At 38.9% G+C, this 26,893-nt stretch overlaps 1 protein-coding gene and 1 pseudogene across 10 annotated transcripts in view; both read right to left on the bottom strand.

The window, feature by feature from the left end:
* Positions 1-26,893, bottom strand: part of LOC131237236 (kinesin-like protein KIN-6) — a 105,551-nt gene that overhangs the window by 19,961 nt on the left and 58,697 nt on the right. For all 10 annotated transcript variants that reach the window (XR_009167121.1, XM_058234923.1, XM_058234926.1 and 7 more), the window contains exon 10: positions 26,531-26,642. Coding sequence is in view for 9 of the 10 variants with exons in the window: in XM_058234923.1 (XP_058090906.1) it covers positions 26,531-26,642 (112 nt within the window). In the remaining variant the exon portion in view is untranslated. The remainder of the gene's footprint in view (positions 1-26,530; positions 26,643-26,893) is intronic.
* Positions 23,970-25,722, bottom strand: LOC131237238 (chaperone protein dnaJ A6-like; annotated as a pseudogene).

Genomic DNA, 26,893 nt, shown 5'->3' with positions numbered 1-26,893 from the left:
TGGCCCCAAAAAGTTTTTAACAGTAGTCATTTAATCCCCGTTGCTTTCTTTGGTGTGGTCCACTTGAGCTTTGGATGTCTCATTTTGGGGCTCAAGCTCAACAACGATATGTAAAAATCGATGGACAATGTGGGGATGTAAAACCTAAATCACTATTGGGCCCCAAGAAGTTTCACATGCTAAAAGTCATGGTGTGTAATAGGCAAACTATTTTGGAGAGAGAAATTCAGGCGTACGAGTGAGAGAGGGAGTCAAGGAGCTTGTTTGCGCCGGAGAGAGACTGAGAGAGAGGACATCTCACAAGGTATGTAACTATGTATCACCATCAAACTATTATTCTCTCTCTCTCTGCATCATACAAAGGTTGGTTTGATCGTTTTTCTTTCTTTCTTTCTTTCTTTTTCTTTTTTTTTTTTCTTTTTTTTCCTGCGTTTGAAATTATTTTGATATTTTTCACGGTCATGATCAGCATATGCGCGCAACACATGTAAAGATTTAATTTTTTTTGGTAATAATATCATGAAATATAAAATGCATATGATTAATATTGATGACTTATTTTCAACATGTCTCTTATTACAGATTTTTTATTTTTATTTTTAATTCTTTTAATATCAGGATATATAAGTGGATATCTAGAATGGGTAATAGTAATGCTCCTGTTGATGTTACGGGTAGTTCTACAGTTAGTGAACAAGTGACATCAAAAAAGAAAAGGAAGACGACAGCGACACACAATAATGTCTCAGGAATATGAGAACACTTTAAAAAAGTTGAGAAGTCAGAAACAAAAGAGGAGAGCATTTTGCAATTACTATAATCAAGAATATCGAGCCGATAGTAAGCAAGGCACTACTGCACTTTGGAGACATTTGGATAAATGTAAGAAATATCCAAATAATAAAGATCCAAAACAACAAACATTGGCAATCTTAGTAGAGAAAGATGGTGGGAGCAGTGGGATTGTAAATTGGAGTTTTAATCAAGAAGCTTGTAGAAAAGCCCTTGCACGTATGATAATAGTTGATGAGTTGCCGTTTAATTTTGTCAAGCGTGAAGGTTTTAGAAACTTTTGTCAAGTAATGCAACCAAAGTTTCAGATTTTGTCACGCATCACCTTGAGGAAAGATTGTCTTTAGTTATACAAGTGCGAGAAGGTTAAGTTGAAGGGCGAATTTGAGAAGTCGGTTCAAAGAGTTTGTATAACCACTGATATGTGGACATCCATCCAAAATCTTGGATATATGTGCCTCACTGCACATTATATAGATAAAGATTGGAAGTTCTAGAAAAAAATTATTAACTTTTGCGTGGTTCCAACGCCTCACAGTGGTGAGTACATCGCTAATGCAGTTGAGCTTTGTTTAATTACATGAGGGTTACAGAATATACAAACCATCACAGTAGACAATGCAAGTTCAAATGATGTGGCAGTTCATTCATTGAAAAGAAAACTAGCTAAACGGAATGGGTTGCTGTTAGATGGTGAGTTCCTTCATGTGCGTTGTTGTGCACATGTTTTAAACTTGATTGTGAGAGATGGTATCGACGAATTTAAAGAAGCAATCATTCGTATCCGTCATTGTGTACAACAAGTTAGAAGTTCACCTTCTCGACTTCAAGATTTCAAACGTTGTGTGGCAGAAGAAAGAATAACCAGTAAAAGGGTTGTTTGCTTGGATGTTGCCACCAGATGGAACTCTACTTTTTTCATGTTGGAATCTGCTTTAGTGTTCCAAAAGGCTTTTGAGAGAATGGAAGAAAATGACTAGCAATATCAAAAAGACATTGGTGAGTGGATGCCTACAAATGCAGATTGGGTTAAAGCAAATGTATTATGCAAGTTTCTAAAAACTTTTTACAATGTCACCAAATGTCTATTGGTTCGAAGTATGTTACTGCAAATGGATAATTTCATGAGATTTATGCTATTGAAGGACTCTTATCTTCATGGTCCGTAAGCGAAGATTTGAGCTTTCTTGACATGGGATTAAAGATGAAAATGAAGTTTGCAAAGTATTGGGGGGGCTTTGATTGTGTTAATATATTGTTAGTGATTGTTGTGGTTTTGGATCCTTGTTATAAGTTAAAGTATTTGAAGTTTTGTTATTCCAAGTTGTATCCAATGGAAAAGGTTGAGGAGATGATTGAGAAAGTTAAAGATATTATGAATCGTCTCTTTGAGCAATACAATTCTTTTGCAACAACTCTAGATTCAGCCGAAGATAATGCATTAATGCAAAAGAGCATTGATACTCCTTCTGATGGAGTTGTTGGGCATATTGTGGATGTTAGGCAAGAATATCTCAGATTTCTGCAAGAAGAACAAGTTATTGCCACTAAATCTGAGATTGATCAATATCTTGAAGAAGATGTTGAAGTAAATTTGTCCAATTTCAACATTTTAGATTGGTGGAAGGTAAGTTCTTCAAAGTATCACGTACTCTCACACATGGCTCGTGATATACTTGCAATTCCGGTATCCACCGTTGCTTCAGAGTCGGCTTTTAGTACTGGGGGTCGAATTCTTGATCCATTTCGGAGTTCATTGACACCTGATATTGTGGAATCTTTGATATGTACACAAGATTGGTTACGGATTTCATCAACTCCAATCGATATTGAAGAAAAATTGGAAGAGTTAGAAGATGATGAATCAAGTAACTAAACTAAACTTTTACTTTAGTGGTGTTTTTATAAATATATTTTTATCTTATTGATGAATTAATATAATATTTATTTATTGTGTTTCAGTATCTTGTGAGCCATCCACTGTTGGATTCGAAAAGTAATCATATATGTACAACTTGGATCTTCCATTTTTTGGACCTATGTTCTTGTCTTTATAGTTTCTACTATGTTTTCTTTCTTACTTATGATATTATTTGAAGAAAATTGATATGTTGTTGATATTTGATAATACTTGAAATTTGATATGCTTGATTGTTAAATGAGTAGTTGTCTTATATTTGAGCTTGTTTGTTTAGAAAAAATAAAGTTCTTTGTGATAAATAACTGCATATATAATTAATAAAATCATATGTACAAAAAATAAGGCGTGTATTAAAATATAGTAGACTAATGTAATAACAAAAATGTTAGCATGTATCAACCCGACCAACCCAACCGAGCCCGCTTGGGTTGGGCTTGGGTTGAGAATTTCCAACCCGAAGTTGGGTTGGGTTGGGTTAGGGTTGAGGTATAGGAACCTTGGGTTGGGCTAGGGTTGAGCACCAACCCGACCCAACCCGCCTGACTTTCAGCCCTAATTGAAGGTGGCCCCCACATGATGAATGGTCCACATCAAAGTGTGGCCCAACATGATGGACCACCCACGTTAAGTGGGCCCCACTTGATGGATGGGCCACATCAAAGGTGGGACCACATGCTGAATGATGGACATCAAAGGTGGGCCCACGTGATGGACAATTGACATCAAAGGCGGGCCCGCATAATGAACGACCCGTATTGAAGGTGGGGGCACACATAATGAATGGACTACATCAAGGTGGCCCACATAATGGACGAAGTGGACCTCGCATGATGGATGGGCCACATCAAACTGTGGCCCTTCATGATGGACAGTCCACATCAACTGGGCCCCACCTAATGGACAGTCCACATCCAAGGTCTCGCAGATGGACGGCCCATATCCAAAGTGGCCCAACATGATGGATGATCCACATAAAAGGTGTGCCCCACACGATGGATGGTGGACATCAAAAGTGGGCTCCACATGATGGACAACCCACTTCGAAGGTGAGGTCCACACAATGAACACATCAAATGTGGATTTCATGTGATGGGTTGTGGACATAGAGGAGCCCCACATGATGGATGCCATACATCAAGGTGAGCCCCACATAATGGATGGCCTATGTCAAAGGTCAACCCCTAATGATGAATGGTCCATATCCAAGACAAGCCTCGCATAATGGACGACCCACTTTAAAGGTTTGGCTCACACAATGGACGATCCACATCAAAGGTGGGCTCCATATGATGGAGGATCCACATCCAATGCCCGACATAGTGGACGGCCCAAATGTCTTAAAACATTAAGGCTATAGCCATTCATTCTTTAGCCATTTGGGGCACGGTCAATATATGATGAGGTCCACCAAAACCATCTGGATTGCTCTTATAATGGAGTTGTTGTAATCTTTACAAATGACATCAACTACCCCTAAAAAAAATCTTATTTGAACATTTTACCAAACGTGTTTATTTCAAATAAGAGCTTTTTTTGTTTGAAAATATGATTTTACCAAACAAGCTTATTTAAAACAAGAACTAAAACAAAAGGAGCTTATCAGAGTAGCCTTATTTGAAAAGCTCTTATTAGATTAGAGTAGAGATGCCAAACAAGCCCTAAATTAAATGAGACATTATTTACATTGATCAAAGTCAATCCAAGTTTTTTCTCACAACCAAGGGAAAATTAAGATAACTAACCATAGAGAAACCTGATGAAGAATCTAGCCCTTATCACTGATAGATCGAGGAAAACGTCCAACTTATGACCTGGTTATAGAATAGTATGGAACCCTACATGTTTCTAGATACAGCTAAGTGTTAGATGCTCTACAAGAGATGTATTCATCTGATAAAAAGATCTCCCATACTTATCAGTTATATGAGGAAATATTCAAGTTCAAACAATGAAATAAATCATTGGGAGAATACTATTACAAACTCATAGGAACATGGGAATAGTTAAATGTGTATCAGCACCTGACTACTAAGTTAGAAAAACTGCATCAGCAATGTGAAGAGTTCTGCATGGACAAGTTCTTCTCTGACTTGAAACGTGAGTATGAACCAATTTGTGCACAAATTTTGGGTGACTAAGATGTGTCATCTTTAAACAAGGTGTATGCATGCCTCTAGGATGTATCTTTGGGCTCTACAAGTGGAGCCAATGATAACTCAACTCCAGCACCGTTCTCTGGTAGGGGTCGCAATGGTGGCTATAGTGGAAGAGGTGGTCGTGGTGACAAGGTAGGTGGTTGTGGCTGAGGTCGCAGATTTAAGAAGTGCATGTATTGTAGTCTCTTTAATCATTCTGTCAAAAAATGATGGGACCTCCATGGAAAGCTTGCATGAGCTAATTTTACATCCACTGCTCCACAAACATGTATGGTTGGTGAGATGGTTACTCTTACTTAAGAAGAAAATTCTCAGTTGCTGAACAATCTATAGAATTAGTTTGTTCCTATTACTTCTGCAGCTACTTGCACCCCTACGAATGCATTTGTGACTTCAGGTATAGCTTTTTTATGATCCATGTCTCATACCTCATGAGTAATTGACCCTAGAGCATCCGACCATATGACTGATCAATGTAGTGTGTTTTCGTCTATTGATAGGTCATTAACAGGCTCTTTAGTCATTATGGCAAACGGTACCCAATCCAAAGTATTTGGAATGGCTACCATTCATAAAAGTCCCTCTCTTTCATTATCCTCAACTTTATTTTGTTCCAAAATTTCCTTTAAGCTTTCTATCTATTAGTTAACATACAAAATCCCTTATTTATTGTGTCACTTTCTATCCTTCACATTTTGTTTTTCAAGACCTAAAGACGAAGATGAAGATTGGTAGGGGACATAAGCATGAGGGGTTGTGCTATCTTGATTGTGACGTTGTGGGTGCAACAGCACAAAAAGACATCTTGGCTTATCAGTGGCACTGCCGTCTTGCTCATCCATCATTGAAGATTCTTAAGGGTGTCATTTTCCTTGTCGTCGATGTCATGTCAAGAGTGTGATGTGTGTGAGTTGAGTAAGCATCGCAGTGCTAGTTTTCCACTGTGTTAAGAAGCGTTGTTCTGTTCCTTTCTCTTTAGCTCATCCAAATATTTGAGGTCCAATTAAAATATCGAATAGGAATGGGTTCAAGTATTTTGTTACATTTGTTAATAATTGTTTGAGAATGACATAGCTTTATTTAATGAAAGATAGAGCTGAATTATTTTCTATTTTTATGACTTTCTATATGGAAGTAAAATTAGTTTAATTCGAAAGTGTCTGTATTTCAATCTAATAATGCCAAGGAGTACATATCCCAGGCTTTTAATCAGTTTTTTCTAAAACAGGAATCCTACATCAAATATCATGCACACACACACCCTGACAACGAAATAGGGTTGCAAAATGTAAAAATCGCCACTTCTTTGAGGTAACTCATGCTCTCTTAAATCACATGAATGTTCTAAAGAGTCTTTAAAGTGATGCAGCATTCACGGAGACTATGGAGGAAGAGATGGATGCACTTCATCGGAATGACACTTGGAAACTTACCGCTCTTTCGACTGGTAAACATGATGTGGGTTGCAAATGAATCTACGCAATCAAGTTTCATCCTGATGGTACGGTTGATGGTAAAAGGCTCACCTAGTTGCTAAGGCGTACACTCAAACACTTAATGCTGACTTCAATGAAACCTTCTCCCCTATAGTCAAGTTGCATTATATTCAAATTATACTGTCAGTAGTTGTTAATCATGGACGGTCCATCTTCGAACCTGACATATATATAAAAAAATGCCTTCTTTTACGATGATTATGCAAAGGAAGTTAATATGGAGCAACCTTCATGATTTGTTGCTTAGGGGAGTTTGACAAAGTGTGTAAATTGCGAAAGGCAATTTATAAGTCAAAATAGTCTCCACGTGCATGGTTTGATAAGTTTAGTAAGGTTGCATTAAACTATGGCTTTATTTGAAGTCATATTAATCATTCCGTTTTTGTATGAAAGGGTATCTCAGGTAGTGTTGTCAAAATCCTACAATTCACAATTTACGATTTACGATTTGAGTTGGATCTTAAGCAAATGATTTGAATCCCTTTTTATATGAATCTTACGATTTTATTATTTGAATGCTATGATTTTCAATTCAAATCCCGATTTACGATTGAAATTATAACTGTTTTCTTCTATTTTAAGCTTCACTTAGCTTTCATTTTATGTTTTTAAATTGGTGAGAGCTTTAAGAATCATTTAGAAAAAATGAATCATTTAGAAAAGGTAAATTATTATATTTTGTTCTTTATAAGAGAATAACTTATATATATTCTCTTCAACATTAAATCATAGAGCTTTTTTTATGACCTCTTACTTCTTAATTGGTTGAAACACCAAATTGATGTATGACTTATACGGATTGCTTTTATGGATGGTTACGATCATGTTGACTTATATTTATTATGGAATAATGGTTAAAAATCAAAATATCTTTTTTTGTCAATCTATAAAATCAAATGCCGCGTTTCCAATATGATTATTTATTCAAGAAAGGTAACAAGAACTTAAATTATTAAAGTATCCTTGTCTGGTTTTTTACGAAAAATTTCTTGAAAGACAAAAAAGAAAGGAAGGATAAGAATCCTTTAACATTATCATGACATGGTATTACTTGGTGCATATTGATGGCAAAAGGACGATTGCTAAGTTTTTAATTTTCTTTCTTATTTATTTATATTTTACTAAAAGGATCTTATGATTTATGATACAATTTGTGATTCGATACAATTCAACCCCTATTACGATTTGTGATACAAAAACGATTTTGACAACACCGATCTCAAGTCTCATTATGCTAGTAGTATATGTGAATGATATTGTTGTTACTGAATGTGTGACGCCCCGTCACTGTGGTCACATGTGGGCGGGCACACATATGGGCGGGCCCCAAGGTGGCTAGCAAGCTGTTGTGCTAGCAGGCTACTGTGCACACAGTGAAGGTGAAACTTTGTCCTACATCGGAAGTGTCGTCTGAAGTTGTGGTGGTTATATGTGGAGTGGTCACCCTATACTGTATGAGGCCTTTTGGGGACTACCCCGAGAACAAAACCGTGCGGGCTGTGCCAAGAGCGGACAATATCATACAGTGTGAGCGTGGGCTGTTACAAATGGTATCAGAGAGGAGGACGGCTCTGCCCTCGGTGGGGGATATTGTGACGCCCCGTCACTGTGGTCACATGTGGGCGGGCACACGTGGGCGGGCGCACATATGGGCGGGCCCCAAGGTGGCTAGCAGGCTACTGTGTTGGCAATCTACTGTGCACACAGTGAAGGTGAAACTTTGTCCCACATCGGAAGTGTCGTCTGAAGTTGTGGTGGTTATATGTGGAGTTGTCACCCTATACTGTATGAGGCCTTTTGGGGGCTACCCCGAGAACAAAACAGTGCGGGCAGTGCCCAGAGCGGACAATATCATACAGTGTGGGCGTGGGCTGTTACAGGAAGCAATAGGGGTATTGAAGAACTAAAGAACTACCTTCAAGAGCAGTTTCTCACAAAAGATCTAGGTCACCTTCTATAATTCCTGGGTATAAAGTAGTCAGATCCAAAGGAGTTAGTCTATCTCAATAGAAATTTATTATGTATATACTCATGGAGATGAATCTTCTGGGACCAAGCTAGTTGACACTCCAATGGATCCTAATCACAAGCTTGTAAATGATCAAGGAGATGCAGTGTGGGATCCGAGGGAGAAAAAATTCGTTGGAAAACTTTCTTAACTATTACTCGATCAAACATATTCTATGTAATGTATGGTAAGCCATTTATGAGTTCTCTAAGAGCGCCTCATATAGAAGCAGTTATTTGAATTTTTTGTTACCTTAAAGGAGCACTAGGTAAAAGAATTTTGTATAAACAAAATGGTCATCTTCGCATCACGAGATATTCAAATGCAGACTGAGCAGATTCTTTAGCAGATAGACGATCGACCACTACTGGATATTGTACATTTGTGGGAGGAAATCTAGTCACATGGAAGAGCAAGAAGCAGTGTGGTAAACCAATCAAGTCGCAAAGAAGAGTACAAAGCAATGGATCATACCTCCGGTAAGTTAATGTGGATCAAGGAAAAAAATTTAGAAATGGGATTTACAGTGCACCTACCTATGCAGTTATTTTGACAATCAGGTTTATTCACACATAACAAACAATCCAACCTATCACGAAAGAACTAAACACATCAAAGTCATGTGTCATTTCATTGTGAGAAAGTTTCCAGTGGCAAAATCTTTACTCCATATGTTCAATCTCAAGACCAACTTGCTAATGTGTTCACCAAGGCACTTCATTCCACCCACGCTACACATATATATTCTAAGCTTGGCATAGATAATATCTACGATTCAGCTTGAGGGGGTGTTAATGAATGTGATCTGGGCCTACATAGGCCCACTTAGATGGGTTATTTTGGTCTAAGACATAGAGGGAACTTTCGCTTTTGTTATAAATGGCGTTTTTTGTAACTATGAAACTTTCATTATATAAAAGGAGATAGGAGTGTGAACCCTAACTTCAGTCCATACTACTATCTTTATACTCCCCTCTCTCTTTCTTCTTCTATATTCCATCTCTATTTCTGCTATTTTACAAATATAGAGAAATAAAGCAATAATTCTCCACTTGTTTCCTATTTTTCCAATTTTGTCATGGTATCACAACACCCAATATAGGGCTTCTGATTCATTCATCATCATTGTAAGCAATACAACTACAGTGACTAGACAGTGGTAGCATCACCATCTTCATTTACTGTTATTGTTGTTTTCGTTAATTCCGACGAGCCATAACCACACCTGCAAATCCGCTACAACATCTATAACGCGTCTTTTCTTGCTATGTCCACTTCTCCAACCCGCAAAACCGCAAACCGACAACCCATCCCTAACCTGCTGAAAATCCATCCCCATTGATTAATGGTTGGGCCCCCATTAGACATTAGCTCTATCATCTCCTCCTTTCCCAATATCTCCCATCATGACTAATGCCGCACCTTCTTGCCAATCACACTCACCAAAATCTACCATATGGCCCTAACATCACAAATCAAAGGTGATCTATCGACCATCACTGTGGCGACCTCCATTGTCGACACAAGCTCACTAACGATATTCATCACCAGCCACTTGCAGCGTCACCGACGCTCTTCTTCTCGAACAAATTCTGAGTCATCGAATCATGTTTTTTAAAGATTTCACCCTTTTCTTCAGCAACGTGAACAACAACAACAACACAGTCATTTATTGATTAGGCCCCTTCTTCCGTTCCAAGACACCAATCCAGCAGGTCTCTTCTATTTGTGGCAATCCAAAAGCAGTCACCATCAGCCATGATTCCAAGTTGATATTCGTCATCATCTGCAGCTCACAACCCCTTTCCCCTTACTTAGCTTCCAGCCGCATTATCATATTTCAAGTGCTATCTTTCCTAATCACTCGATGATTCGCTTTTGTGAGAGTTATTGTCATCGACATGTCATCTAGCATGCCAAGCCTAATCAACAATGTGCCACCCTCTTATTTTTTTGCATTCTTTTGACCACCTAGGTGCCATCCTTGTATACTCTCCACTCATCGGAGAAAATTACACCACCTGGAAAAGGGCCATAAAAATGTTTTAAATGGGAAAAAAAAAAAAAAAAGTTGGGATTCGTTGATAGTATTTTAAGTAAACCATCCTCAAACTCATCAAAGCTTCAAGCCTGAGAGAGGTGTAACAATATGGTTTCATCTTAAATTCCCAATGCTATAGACAACCCTTGTTAGGGGGACGCGCAAAAGCAACCCCGAGTTAGAATCAAACAATTAGAGATTAAACAAACCAAGCACAAAGAAAATACAAGGTTTTATGTGGAAAAATCCTCGCGGGAAAAAAAACCACGGCACAAAGTGACAGCGAATCCACTATGAAATCAATGTTAAAAGAGATGGAAGAGCTTACTAATCCGAGAATACACCTCGAAAACCACAAAAAACACTAGCTTTGAACTCACTTTGCTCACCAAAATCCCTAAGCACATTTTTTCACCCTAATCCCCGATTACAAACCCTTAAATAGGATTAAAACCAAATTACGAAACAAAACCCACAACACCGCAAAACTACACAAATCGGTTGATGAGAGCTTCAATCATCTCGAGTGTCATCAACAAACCATTGCCTTCGATCAGATCAATTAAGACGCAAAAAATTGTCCACCGAGCAAAGACCAAAAAACGAGATTTTCTGGATGGGATTGAGTGGGCTATCAATGGGATTGAGTGGTTTGTCGATGCCATCGACAGACCCAATTACAGACTAATAGAAGACATCTGACAACAAACTCTATCCTCGTCATCGCTTTTTGTGCACACTCCAACATCTTTAAGCCTTCCCCAAGCCGAGAGAAGTCATACAGAACTTGAACTTCTCTGTACCTTCGTAAGCATGTCAACTGGATTCACGCTTGTGTAGATCTTCTCTAGAATCACGCCTCCTTCCTAAAGCACATGTCGGATAAAATGATGATGAACATCAATATGTTTAGTACAAGAGTGATAAACAGAGTTTTTCGCCAAATAAATAAGGGGAAAACATAAATATCAACTTGATTCTAAACTTTTAAGGACCCCAACATGTTTTTAATGGTAGGTGTTCGATTCCAGCTGTTTCCTGTAGTGTGGTCCACTTGAGCTTTGGATCTGCCTCATTTTTTTGCTCATGCCCTAAATTCAGCTGGCATAACAAATGAGCGGTGTGGATAAGTCACATCACAATGAGCCCCACATTGATTTTGTAAATTTCTCGATTTAAGTGTTAGAAAAGTAAGTTGTCACATCTGCATTGGGAAAGATGTGGTAATTACCTAGGTAAATAATTATTACCCATTTACATGGTAATTACAGTTGTGCCTAAAAATCAAACAAGCCCTAAGCCTCGGCACCTTCCAATGATGAACAAATTGTTCAATAGTCTCATTTGCCTAGTTAGCACTAATTTTGAGAGGCTAACTTCCCTATCGGATGAAAATAACTTGGTTATGAACATACGCTGCATGGATTCCCATGAATGGATGAACCCAGAGCGAGTGAAACATACCTCGTAAAGGCTTTACCAGTGAGAGAGGACCCGAACAATTGCATACAGCATTGGGATACTAATGTAAGGTCACCCATAGTGGTGACAAAGTGCGCGAGGTGTTGCTTCAAGGAACTCATCCCATCGAATTTTTAAAACTCGAGTTGTCTGTAATTATTCGGGAAAGGAATATTTTCCACTTCTTTTGCGTAAGGAGTTCGACAATGGAGCTTGCCTTCCTGTCTTTTTCTTGCTTAACCAAGTCCAACACTACTTGCTTTAGCTTACCTTCAGTTGCATCATGAATGGGAACTGACATCGACACGTTAGTCTTTTTTACCAGAAACGGTTTCGTTGACGCGCACATTCTTGTCTGGGCATTTCATCAATAACCCTCTTGATATGACGCCCCGATGTCATTTCACTCCCTACAGGATGAGAAATTGACAATTGTACAACTTGGTGTGTAAGGATAGCTAGGGCATCTTGCATTGCCTTGAATTGCTCCATCATTATTGTTTGCATTTGCAATATCTTCACTAAAGACTCGCTCATCGATGATTCACCTAACTCAGCAACTTCCTCCCTATTTGGGAAGATCACCTTTATCAAAATAGTCGGGCTATGTGTCTCTTTTGTCGATGGAACAGTCACAAGAGGAATTTGGCACATTTATGTTGACGACAACATGTTTGAGCCCAACGATTGAGATTGCGAGAGGGAAGGTGACTGATATCGGCATATAGATAGATCGTGCAATGAAGATGGCATCGCTCCTCTATCTGACGAAAAGGACAAACGCCTTCTTGCCACCAATGGCTTGTTTGCTTTTGCCTACTCCTGTAACTGTTGTATGATAGGTAATGGTGCAATGCTCAGACTCCCCTAGTCATTGTACAAATAAGACATCATATTTATGAAATAGATCTTCGTACTTTACCTTCGGATAAATAAAGTAGGAATGCACCCATTATGAGTCACCTCTTAGGAGACGCAAGCGATGCCAAAGAGCTTTCCATCTATGTGTGCTCTCCTACATTGGCAAATGCTTTACGAATATTTGCAAACATTTATGAAAGCCAATTTCCTGAAGCTCTAGTCAAGGTATTCCATAACAGTAACGATGGCCATAACGGCCACCATCGTTAACTTTACGATACGAGGTGTAACGGCCGTTACAAAGGCCATAACAGCTATTACGGTCTCTTTTTTTTTTTTTACTGAAACAAATCCAAAAAACCTATATCGGCCCCATACGAGGGGCGTAACGGGCCATTATGGGGACTGTAACGGCCTTTGCAGATCATTTTTTCGTAGCGGTCATTACAGCCTTTACAACCCCGTAATGGGTAACGATTGCAACTGTTACCTTTACATAACGGCCTTTACGGCACACCATGGCTCTGATACTACTTAGAGTAAAACCAAAAATTTTGGGTTTGATCCCCAATATCGTCGCCTCTTTGTTGCTTGCGATTTGGATCAGATGCAAATATTGGATAAATATTGCACTGGGAATCACATTCATTGCCATTCATTTCACAACGCATCTGTAAAATATTCTCATTGCATCGCCAAATTCACAAAAGACAGGAGAGCACATATACTTAGAAAGCTTTTACTATTATATGGGTGCTTATTACATTCCAGGCTGTGATTGACCACAAACCCTTAATTACATCGCTTTGGATTACCCTTGATTTTAGGGTAAAATACAATATGGTGGCAAAATAGTGACCAATACATCTATGGTGACAAAACGGTGATATTTAATTGAATGCAAAGAATGCATGATATGCAAATATGCATGCAAGATCACAGTATCTTGATAGTCTAAAGATCGTCTGCTCGATCTATAACTCGGGCTCTATGGCCTCCTCACATGGTGAGATATTAGAGTGAGAACCCTTATTCATGATCTCCTTTCTAGTACGAATACATGATAATGTAGCGGATACGAGATAAAGGGTTATACACTGGTCACATGTAAGTCTCCTAGACAGGAGTATAGCACTATATTTGTTTTCAAGAACGCATTATTTGCATATTGAAGGGACATTGCCATAGCACTATATTGAATTATGTATATGGGAGATATCCACAAATTCGTACTGGATTGGAGAATTGGGAGTATCTCTCTTAATGGTACGTTTGAATCACCATGGGAATGATTATAAAGCTAGGGTCAATGCCTCGATAATTGGATATCATGAGAAGTTATGGAAATATTTCATGAAGATGAAAAGAGAAGCCAAATAACGCTCTTATAGGTGATGGTATGGTCGCGCCATCTGGTTAGACAGCATGCAGGCTAGTTAAATCAGCCAACTCCAAGGATCATAGCCTTGGGAGACTTGGCACGGCTTCTCCCTCAGTTGGGAGGCTGGCGTGGCCATGCCAGCCACGCCCTCCTCAAAGATGGAAGAAACTTTGAAGTTTCTTCTGAATGTCACTTGGGAAAGGCCGCACGAGTGTTTTCAGTCGTGCATAGCGTAGCTAAAATGATATGTAGCATATGCAGGTAGCGTAGCTCCTTGGTAACATAAGCTACGACGCATGTGGTGTAAGCTATAGAGCATGTAGCGTGGCGTTGTGTGTAGCGCAAGTAGCATATGCTACATGAAATCTCCTTTTTTTTAGTTTTTCTTCTATGCTAGTTCAACACCTATTTTAAAATGGTGTTGACTCATCCCCATCACATGTGGCACTACATTAGATCAATCCAGACCATCCAAATTGTGGTCCATATCATGGATAGAGCACTTGGATCAATCTAGACCATCCAAATTGTGGTGCATATTGTGAATTTGTGATGTTTCAATAATTTAAAAAAAAAAAAAAAAGAGGTCACACTTAGAGATGTTTGAAGGCAAAGAAATAGAGATATTTTGCATGCAAATATGTGGTTGATGATCCAGATTCACAGTCAAGAACTCATTGGAATTATGCATTTTGTAAATTTCATCATATTTTTCTATTATTTGAATTAAAAAATTTAGGTATCGTGTAGCTTACGCTATGCGTTATGCAGCTAACGCAACATGTTATAGAGAGTTGACCGTTACACTATACACTACACTATCTAAAACATGGGCCACACCATCCCAAATGAGGAGAGCAAGGGGAAGATAGCAAATAAAAGTGAAAATGAGGAATTGTAGTGAGAGAAAAGGTCCTCATGGGGTATTTATAGACTTCTTTGGAAGTTTGAAGATGATGTGTCACTTTCTAATTGGTTCAAAATTGTGCCACGTGGTACATGTACCGCACTAAGAGGCTTGGCTAATGACATGGCAGGATCTGAGCTCAAACCGGTCCACGTGGCAAGGGCCTAGAGAGGACTTGGGCTAGGGTCGCGCTATATGTCCGCACCAATGTGATTGTTAGGCCGTGCCACCTCTTTCTTCGTCTGTCTCGGTCACACCATCCTTGTACTAAGAAGAATTTTGTACTTTTTGGATCCCAACACTATCCATGCACCAAAACGAAACATATCCCTCCATTGTGGCTACTGATTCTTATCTTAATCCCATGCTAGACTAAGAGGTGGATAACTAATAGATCACAACCATTGATGGGCCATATTGATCACACGTGTGGTCTAGAGGCCCAACATCAGTTCTTATGTAATTTGGTTTGGTTTCTGGCCCTAAACATGCGTTGGTTAAGTTTTAGGCCAATGGGCTGATGTACTGTAATGACTTACAGGGTGAAGGGCACATTTGTAATTTTGCATTAATTATTGAAGCACTAATCTAATAAAGAACAAAGTTGGGGCCATGTGGAGGCTATTGCAATCTCTCCATACGTGTTTAATAACATGGTATCAAAGCATTGTTGATCCAATACCTTGTCTCATCTACTTTTTCTCCAGTTTCTTCTTCTTTCTATTATTCTTTCTTCTTGTGGTCAAATCCTAATGTGTTTGGGGCTGATCTAACCTAAATCCATTCCGTAATTGTACCACCACTTGGTGAGTGGTGTAATGATGTTCTATGAAGGTGTGTGAGGCCCACTTTCATATTCTACCACTACGATGGGTCAAGGTGGGCCTTGTGCATCTATAAGCAGATTTACAATAAGAATAAAAGAAAATGATAAGATTTGAAGACAATAGTTGTGTGTGGAAGTTGTTAATGGCCAAGAATAAAGATCAAGTGTATGAGTGAAAGACGTGAAGCAAGTAATTTTTCCGATTGATTGTCTGTGGATGTATGTCATCCTGAAGTGCGTGGTGGGAAGGACTAAGTTGAAAAGTTCTTCCCTCGTGCATTCGATTTTTTATTTCTCTGAATATGGATGTCAAGAATGAAGCAACAGTAATCTCTTGTCTCTATCCAAGTCAACAAATCTGGAAATCACATCGACTAAACTTAACAAGCAAATTACCTATAGTAAGCCACATTCATAGAAGTTTTTCTTACATGTAAGAAAAAGTTAAAATATTTGACTTCACTCAAGCCTGCAAAAGACTCAACAAAATATGAATATTGGGTGGCGGAAGATGCCCATATTAGAGCATTGTTGTAGAATAGTATGGAACCTCACGTCAGTGTGAATGTCATCTTCTTCAAGACAGCCAAAGTAGCATAAGAAAACTTGAGTAAGATGTATTCACGTGAGAAGAAATTAACCCGTATCTATGAGTTACTCCAAAATATTTTCTCCCTAACAAGGAGATAAAGAGTGTGGGAGAATATTACCAGCCATGAGAGGCATGTGCGAAGAACTGAATGTATACCAACCACATATTATGAGACCATGCAACAACGGAGGGAGGAATTTCATGTTGTTAAATTCCTCTTTGTTATGTCTTGAGTTTGAACTCATATCCTTGAAGGCAGTGAGATTTCATCCGCCATGGACGCATTTGCCCGAGTTTAGCTTACAACTAATATAAATGCAAAGTTCATCCTCATTTGATTAGTCTAATTTGTCTCTGCATCTAGTAGAGAAGATGGTGGAAGTTGAGGTAGTCATAATCAGTGTTCGAAGTATCGGTATCGCTACAAGTTCCGCTGGCCAGAGATACAAAAACAATATCGATATCGCCAATAACCGGAAATGCAGGGAAACATAGGAAAAACGGTGGAATTTTCGACGAAATTTCAGGAGATGTTAAAATGTACATATTTGAATATTTAGAAATTACACACACACACACACACACACACACACACACACACACACACAAAAAGAATGCATACATAACAAGTTTCCATTTAACGGGGCCTTAAAAGCATGTGTTGTTGTAAGAAATCAGTCCAACCATCCCCTCCGACCTATTTAACCATCCAACCTTCCTTCCAAACATCTATTGATATTGCAAAATATCAACAACACATGATATTTCACTAAGAAATCATCAACAATTGGAAAGGAAACGAAAGATTGTGGTCTCAATGTCTCGCATGTTGTGATATCGATAATATCGAGATACTATCAACATTATCAATGACAAATTGAACACTACATACAACCATGCGCCCATGAAAAAAAAAATTGATTTTTTCCTAATAAACAAAACTTTGATGATATCAATACGTTGGCAATATTATTGAAATATTGTCAATACACTTATGATACAAGCATTACCTAGAATTTACTTAGTCGAAAATATTGGCGATATTGATGCATTGGCAATATAAGCAACACCTAGAATTTACGTAGTTGAAAATATTGACAATTACATTAATGATATTGATACGTTGGCGATACTTAGCGATACGTTGCTAATACCTGGAATTTCTGATACTACCAGCGTTATTGGTATCGCTACCAGTGTTATCGGTATCGTTGAGCTAGAGATAAAAATAATATCGGAGATATTTCGATAATATCGGAGACAATTCGAACACTGGTCATAATCATAGAGGACAATTTGATGGTAGAGATTCCCGAGGAGGTCTTTTTTGAGGCAGGAGTACATGGGATGGTTGTGGCACATATTTTGGTCGTGCCCGTGGTAATTGGTAGTATACTCATAGTGATCTTAGTAACCACATAGCTGATACATGCTAGGATGCTAGGATCGTGTTGATAAAGCAACTTGAGCAAATTAGGTTAGCTCTTTGGAAGATGGTTCTGAAATTATGTCTACAAGTATATCTCCACCCATTTAGAGTCGAGTACTTCCAATGACACAACTACACTATCCAAGGAAGAGTATGCCAACCATCTGATCGAGCACTTCACTCATACCTCATCTCTCTTGCTTAGTCAGGTACAATTTGTGTTGCTTCTTCTGAGAGTGTTCCTTGGGTCATTGACTCTGGAACTTCCAACATATGACAGGAAAGCACAGCGCGTTATCTGAACTAGTCTAGTCTGTTTATTTCCTTTATAACATTAACAGACGATACTTCAACACATGTATCTGGGGTAAGTACTGCTTGTCCTACCTAGCCCTTTCATTATTGTTAGTACTTTTTATTCGCAAATTTCCCTTGAGTTTATTGTCAATGTGTAAACTAACAAAATCCTTAAATTGTTCTGCCAAATTCTATCATTCTTATTGTGAATTTCATATCTAAAGATGGAAAGGATGATTGGTGGAGGACATAAAGTGAAGGGAATCTATTAGCTCAATGGTGGAATAACTAGAGTTGCATTATGAACATATGTCTATTTTCATCAATGGCATTCCAAGCTTGGTCAAGGTAGCTTAAAGAGTCTTTTCCCGTCATTGTCGTATGTGTTTAGGTCAGAGTGTGAAGTTTGCGAGTCAAGTAAGCATCATAGAGTGTCATTTCTTCCTCATGTGGATAAAAGAAGTGATAAAGCTTTCTATTTGATACATTCTAATGTTTGGGGTCCAGTTCATGCTACTAGTTTATCTGATTTCGAATACTTTGTTATATTTGTGGATGATTGCTCTAGAATGAATGGTTATACTTAATGAAGGATCGTTCGAAAGTGTTCTCTTGTTTTAAGGAATTTCATATCCAAGTACAAACTCAATTCAATGCCAAATTATATATTCTATGTTCAACAATGCTAGGGAATATGTATCTCATGACTTTGACTCATATCTCCTATCCCATTGCATTATTCATCAAACTTCAAGTGCACACACGCCACAACAAAATGGAGTAGCAAACTGTAAAAATTGACATTTACTTGAGGTCGCTAGGGCATTGTTATTAACTATGAAGGTGAAGGTTCAAAAAACATTTTGAAATGACGCAATTCTGACTCCATGCTATCTAATAAATTGGATGCCTCATCAGTCTTCGATGGAAAATATCTTTCTCTATCTTATGTCCTCATAGTCAAACATTTTCGATTTCTCCTAAGGTATTTGGTTGTGTTTCATACAAAAGTTTGACCATTCCCCCACAAATTTGAATCATAAGCTATGAATTACATTTTTCTTAGGTATTCTCATACCCAATGAGGATACAAATGTTAATCTTGATACTCGTAAATGCTACGTGCCAACCGTTGCTACATTCTTTGAACATACTCCATATTTCTTTGAGGGAGGATGGTCATTGCAATTTGAAGAATGTTATACTACTTTACCCATTATGCTAGACACGACTTCATTAATGGAAGAGGTTCTTGTACAACATGTAGATTTGCCTTAGTTCAGATGTGCCAAGAGAGGAGATGGAGTGCATACAAAAATGTCCTCTATCAATCCTTCTACCCCATTAGAAGATCATCCCTTTAAGTCATCACCAGTACAGTCAAATGAGGGTGACTCAACATCCTATATCTCATTTTGTTTCCTTTGTTGGCTTCTTTCCTTCATTTTGACAATTTGCTATCTTTGTCATCCGTGTTTGTTCCGTACTCAGGCTCTCGACAATGATGAGTGGAAACATGCTACAGAAGAAGGTATGGTTGCACTCTATCAAAATCAAACTTGGACATTAGCTGAACTACTTGCAGGAAAGCACATAGTTGGGAGTAGATAAGTGTATTAGGTGAAGTATAACCCGGATGGCTTACTAGATCGATTAAAAATTCAATTACTTACAAAAGGGTATTCTCAAACCTTAGGAGTGGACTTCTCATGGACTTTTTTTCTCCTGTGGCCAAACTTCACTATATACATGTTGTTCTCTCCGTTGTCAAAACCTGGAGTAGCCAATGTATCAACTTGATATGAAGAATGCCTCTCTTCATGGAGATCTTGTTGAAGAAGTCTCTGGAGCAACCGCCTAGCTTTGTTGTTTAGGGAGAGTCCAACAAAGTATGAGACCTTAAGAAGTCAATATATGGCTTAAAACAATCTCCACAAGCTTGGCTCGACGATTCGGAAGGTGAGTTTGGGATGAAGCATAGCCAAGTTGACTACTCTGTTTTTGTAAGACAAAGTGAGGAAGGTGTTATTATGTTGGTTGTGTACGTGGATGATATCATCGCCACCGGATGTGACAGTATGGGTATTTACAAGTTGAGGTTTTTACATCAACACTTCTATACAAAGGATTTAGGTCACTTTCGATACTTCTTGGGTATTGAGGTGATAAGGTCGAAGTTGGGCATTAACTTATCACAACGAAGATATGTGATGGATTTAATGGAAGAGAGAGGTCTTTTGGGAGCCAAGCCACCAAAACTCCCATGGATACAAATCAGAAGTTGTGTGGATCAAGGGAAATTGCTCAATGATCCATGAAGATATCGCCAACTTGTTGGAAAACTAAACTACTTAACGATTACCCAACTGAATATCACTTATCCAGTCCGTTAAGTCATGCAAGCTCCTCGTATTCCCAATATGGAGGTCATACTTTGCATCCTCAGATATTTAAAGGGAGCTCCTAGTCATGGTATTCTCTACAAGTGAAATGGCCATCTTCAAATGGAAGGGTATTCAAATGCTAGGCTGGCTCTTCATCCAACAGGCGGTCTGCAATGGATTACTACACTTAAGGGGTAATCATGTTGCACGGAGAAGTAAGAAGCAAAGCGTAATTGCTAGTTCAAGCATTGAAGCAAAATACAAGGCAATGGCCCATGCAACATGTGAATTCATTTAGCTAAAGGCGTTAATGTGCAAGCGCGGGTTCATAGTTAATATCCCTATGAGGTTGTATTGTGATAATCAAGTTGTTTCACACATTCCTAACAACCCGGTTTATTATGAAAGTCTAGAGAGTGTTAGTAATGCAGGATATGAAATTAAATATGGAATGCAAGAGATCAAGCTTGAAATTATACCAATTTTAAACAGTCACAAAATTCAACATCCTACATACTATCAAACATTCAAAAAAGGGAATCTATGGAGGTCCAAGCCTACACAACTTTAGGACTGGATCAAATAAAATTATACGCCAAACAAGCCCAAAGCAGGGTAAGAATCATCCATTCTTACAAAGGATTGTTCCCAACTCAAGAGATTCACTAAGTTTCAATTTGGGGGAAAATCTAGGGTTTGAAAATTGGGGATAATTGGGATTTGGGACTCTTTAGGGTTAGGGATTTGGATTAAGGAGTTTTTTTAGTCAAAAGAGAAGGAAATAAAGGAAAAAAGGAACCTGGGATGAGCCACACACGCTGGATAGCAAATGGGCCTGGACGCACATGTATGACAAGTCGTCCGCAGGTGTGTGGGGCCCACAAAGTCGGAAACCGACTTCTAGGCTGGGATCGGCCAGGGATGGGCTGCCTCCATACCAAGTTTCACGTCGATCCGTCGCAAGGTGTGTGCGTAGTACTCCGCCAAGGTTTCAGCCCCTCAGATGGGCCAAAATCTGAAATTTTGTTTGTGCACTGCTGTAGGAGAAAACTTGGATTGTGGGTGAATCTGAAGGTGGAAAGGGTGTAGAGGGTGATGGATGTGGTGCGTAAGAAGGTGGAGATGATTTGGAGCGGATGTGGCTTCGCACCACGGTAGTTAGCCCTTCGAGGAAGGGAGGGCTTCGCACACAATTCGATTCTTCAACCCAAAGAGAGAGAGAGGAAGAAACGCAGGAATTTTTATTCATAAAACATCATTGCAATACCTACATGGGATTGCTATATTTATAAGAAAACCCTAAATCCAAAAAAGATAAAATTACCCTTGCGCCATGTGTGCGCACTAATACCAAAGCTAAAGCAAATAAATACTAATTTAAGCAATCAAAGCCGTTCATGAAATTTCTAATAACAAAAATAGTCAAAACTCAAAATCCTAGATCATCAAAGTAGTGGGCCACGATCATGAGATCCAATGGTAGAATCTATGTGATGATCGGGTCCACTCCAATGCTCCATAACGCAGCCCCCTAATTATGAGGCCCTCCAAAGATGTCGTCGTCAATCCAAATCGAAAGTGGGGCACGCCTCCTCCTCGAAAATGTGCGTAGAGGGGGCGTGTGCATGATGTCCCCATCAGTTACTGTATAGTCTGTGTGGTTAGTAGCTCTTTTAATGTAAGTGCATGTGCACACTTTCCTCTTCTCCTGCAGTGTACTATATGCTCTATTCTAATAAAACATTGTGTGTTCGGGCATGTTTGCTAACACAAAACATTTCCCCAAACTCTCCACCTCCTCCGCTCTCACTCTTCTCCTCTTTTCTCCACACTATAATCATCAAACCATCTTCTATTGAAAGAACTAGGCACATCAAAGTAGATTGTCACTTTATCAAGGAAAAGGTTGCTAGCAAAGAAATACACATGTCATTCGTCAAGTCTCAAGATCAAGTGACAAACATATTTACAAAGGCTCTAAGTTGTGTTCATCTAAATCACTTCTTCGTCACTCGGGGCATTCATGATATATATGCTCTAGCTTGAAGGGGAGTGCGAATGGCCCATGTCGATCACACGTGTGGTCCCACGTGTCACACATGTGGTCTTGTAGGCTTATGTGATTTGGTTTGGTTTTTAGGCCTAACATGTGTCGGTTTAAGTCTTAGGCATATGTGCTGATGTACTGTAATAACTTAAAGCACGAAGGGCATACCTGTGATTTAAATTAATTAGTGAAACCCTAATCTAATAGAGAATAGAGGTGGGGGCATGTGGACGCTATTGTAGTCCCCCCTCTTTCTCCTCTTTGTTTCTCTCATTTCTCCTATTTCTCGCTCAATTACATGTTTAAGAACAACAACCACTAGTTTTCCATCAAGCTCAATAAAACCGAATTAGTAACTAAACAGAATATCCAACGGTTGAAATGCTTCAAAAAACTATATGAAAACATCCAAAAGTGTGATCCCAAAAAGATGAGCTTGATGGAACTATGATGACCAAGATCTAAACCACTAATTGGTGTCCACAAAGATGGTGGATCATGTATTGGATAACAAAAGTTTCTCAGCATTAATGCATGTGGCCAACCACATTCATATGCCAATCATGTATTATGGTATCACTAGATGCGTCAAAGCCATCACATCACAACTAAGATCACCCTCTGTGTCCTCAAGTCTTAGGCTAAGTCCAAGCTAGTGCACAAACAAGTCAATCTAACATGAACATGATGGGACTCTTAGTTAGGAGATCGATGTGATCCTGCAATACAAATATCCTATCGGGCCTGACTCTAGAGCCCATATACTGATGAACATCCACACTCCCACGTGATGAAGGGCCCAAACAAAGATACAACAGATGACCTGATGGTGGAGATTAAGCAATCCCGGTTCGTCACCAATTTAATCAGCACACAGGATAACCATAAACTAGATCTAGGTGATACAATGTCCCAGAGTGGTTACGGAATTTAAGGTACTCAAAAACCGGAAACAACTCTCCCATGACCAAAAACTTGGCTGATGTGTCCATTACTATTTCACCACGAAACCAACTCAGAATTAACCCTAGGAGATCAACTAATACCCATAAGAAAAATGTTCCCATGCACAATTGTATCGTAACAAACAATAACATAAGCATAAAGGTCAATAACAACCAAGTTCCATTCATCATAAGAGGTAAGACGTGAACTAATTCCAATCAACAAAAGAATCAAGTTGGATTTCAAGGGCAAACACTACTAACACTAAAGGTGTTGGGGATTATAATACTGTATGCAATGTAGTCATACACAAACTTACACAAGGCAGCTGCTTATATTAGAGATATTCTTAGTTATTTGTCAAGATATTCTTAGTTATCTGTAAAGACACTTTCCATTCCTAACAAGGGGTTTCCCAGTTTTGTCTATAAGATTGTCTTCAATGTACGCCACTGATTGAGGGAAAGGATTCAAGAATCTAGAAGGTCCATGTCGAAGTGGATGTAAAGGTCATTCATGAAGAGCCACTAATGGGCATCCCTTCATAATTAATCGCTTTGTATAAGCCGGGCTTAATGATTTCGCCCTGATTTGATTTGACGAGCAGTTGCCTCCTATCGAGATGAATTAAGGCATATTGGAAGCCACAAAGAGCCTCTCTTGAGTAGAGTTGTACACAAACCGAGTTAGCTCGGTTAACTCGCTCGACTCAATTTGAAAAAACTCGACTCGACGCGGCTCGAAACTGGGTTTGAGCCGAGTTGAGCTGGTTTTTTTAGCTCAAAAAAATTTCGAGCCAAGTCCAAGCTTGACTGAACTCGGCTTGGAACTTGACTCAGTTTGAATCGATTCAACTCGGATCGAGTTTACTTTATATAAATATTATATATATATATATATATATATATATATATATATATTATGGATATTAAAAACCCTAAAACCTAGGCTTCAACGAATTTGCTCTGTGAGCTTCATGTGAATGGTACTTCGAAGTTCCGAACGCTGCTCCTACTCGGGATCTGCGTGCAGAACTTCTTTGGTTTCTTAAGCCAACGACGACTCCTCAAGGACCCCTCCCCCCGGATTGTTATGATTAGCGTTCCGTCTAAGGAACGGCTCCTACTTAGCTCGTACGCTCGAACTTAAACTCGGCTCAAAAGATCGAGCTCAAGCTCAGCTCGAACTGGCCCGAGCCGAGCTGAGCTGGCCAGTCAGGCTCGAGGATCGAGCTGAGTTGAGTTCAAGCTAGCATAGCCTGCTAGCTGAGCCAGGCAGAGTCTAGCCGAGCCCGGCAGAGTCGAGCCGAGCTGGGCCAAGATCGACTCAGTTCGGCTCGTGTACAGCTTTACTCTTGAGCCGAGAGTGTGCTCCATGTAAAGATCATCAAACTTACATTTAAACTAAGGATGCTCCTTTAGTTGCAAAGAAAAATGATGTTGTAAATTACTGTATCAGGAGATTCCTCCGCTTCTCCCTGTTATATGATTTTTTACCATGTTGCATTCCCTTCAATGCGGACCTCCATCACCTTGTTCTCCTGAGTTACTTTGTTCCCTTCCCATTGAGTCCATTTGTCCTTCTCGTTATAATCTCAACTGGGCTACGCTTGTTAGAAACATTCTGCATTGCTGGATCATGCCCAGCCCAATGAATCAATTCAAGATTTTAATTCCAATCCCTTGGCATCCATAGCATCGTCCTGATGCCCCACTCTGAGCCTTCCCATTTCGGACACAGCACATTCCAACTTAGAGACAGGTCTTGCAACATTTCATTATACAATTCTACCACCAACAAACACACCTCTTCCAAAGAAACTTTCATATTGTGAACTGTATCATCTACTTGTTTTTGCCTTCATCCTCTTGATATACAACCACAAAAAGCTCCTCCTCCAAGGAAGGATTCAAATATATCAAAAAGGATTGTGAGAACCACTGCCTCCTCCCGCTCCCTCTTGAAGGTCATAGATTTCTTTTTTTCTCAGGATCACTAAGAACTTTCAAAACCTAAGCCAACTCTTAAAATTTCTTAGGGTCTTTGCCCATGTCGGGGTGATTCTTTATGGAAGCTTTTTATATGCTTCTTTAGTTCATCTTGACTTGCACCTTTTGTAACATCAAGAATATCATAATACTTTGTGTTGTCACTCTTCTTTGGAACATGCCCAAACATGACTAAAGCAATTCAAAGAAAAATGCAACAGCTTATGCATACACTACTAGAGTTGATAGCGAATCTCGCTTCCAGTTTCTCTAGTGTACAGGAGCACGTTCGGATGCATAAGAAGTATCTACAGCAAAGAGAATAAAGATGTATGTTCTACCCCATTCCCTAACATTAAGTTCCATCTTTTTGATCGGTGGACTCTCAACATCAAATAATAAAAGAATGATGGAGAATAAACAGGAAAGATGAGGGAGGAATAATGAAGAAGGATTAGTCATGATATTGGAGAAAGGAATCTAGAGAAGGAGAAGAGAGGAGTTGTGTTTATTCTCCCATTCAATACCTTTACCTATAAAAAGGGATACTACAAGAATGGAAACCACATACAAAGGATGAACCACATTATGACCCTCTTCCAAACAGAAACAATAAAAGTTTCTATTTCACATGAACTCTAAAAATGATTCATCATGAAAGCAATTGCATTCCTAAGTTCCAATAAGATTTGAAGCCACATTAAAGAACGAAACCATAGAGTTAATATTTCATGTGAACTGTAAAATGATCCATCATGAAACCAACCAAATGCAACTTGTGGCTTTCATTCTATCCTGGTAGAAGTCTTCCTTAGTATCTAGTAATTTAAAAAGGAATATATATATATATCAAATAATGTGGTTTCTAGGACTTACTAGTTAGGCTAAGTAGTAAATTACAAGTTCCAGTGAAAAGAAAACCACAACATGATATGATTCTACTTCCCCCGAGTACACCTACAACAAAGATGACAAATATGAGTGAGATAGTAAAATACCACAGAAGCTTCCAAAGCATTGCACTTCCTTCTTTTACGTTGCTCTATTTTTGTAATTGGAATATGCCTCTTCGAACAAGGCATGTTGGGTAGTTCTTCAACATTATTAAACCTAAATGTAGGCAAGAATATCAAAATAAATTAGTTCGGTATGACAAGAACCTAAATAAATAAAAAGACAGAAACTAGGATGAAGCCAGAAAATTATTAGGCAAAAATAAAAAAGAAATAAATAGATACGATGCTAACAAATGTGTACACTTGGTACATCATGAGCTCAAAAGTTGAATTTGTGCACTGATAGACTTCAAGATCTGCCTTAATTTGTGATCATGATATTTATCTTTGGAGTTGTTTAACATG

The sequence above is a fragment of the Magnolia sinica genome, chromosome 2 (assembly GCF_029962835.1).
Source record: "Magnolia sinica isolate HGM2019 chromosome 2, MsV1, whole genome shotgun sequence".
Classification (NCBI taxonomy): domain Eukaryota; kingdom Viridiplantae; phylum Streptophyta; class Magnoliopsida; order Magnoliales; family Magnoliaceae; genus Magnolia; species Magnolia sinica.
Note: the sequence above shows the minus strand (reverse complement) of the source record. Positions and strands in the feature narration are given on the sequence as shown.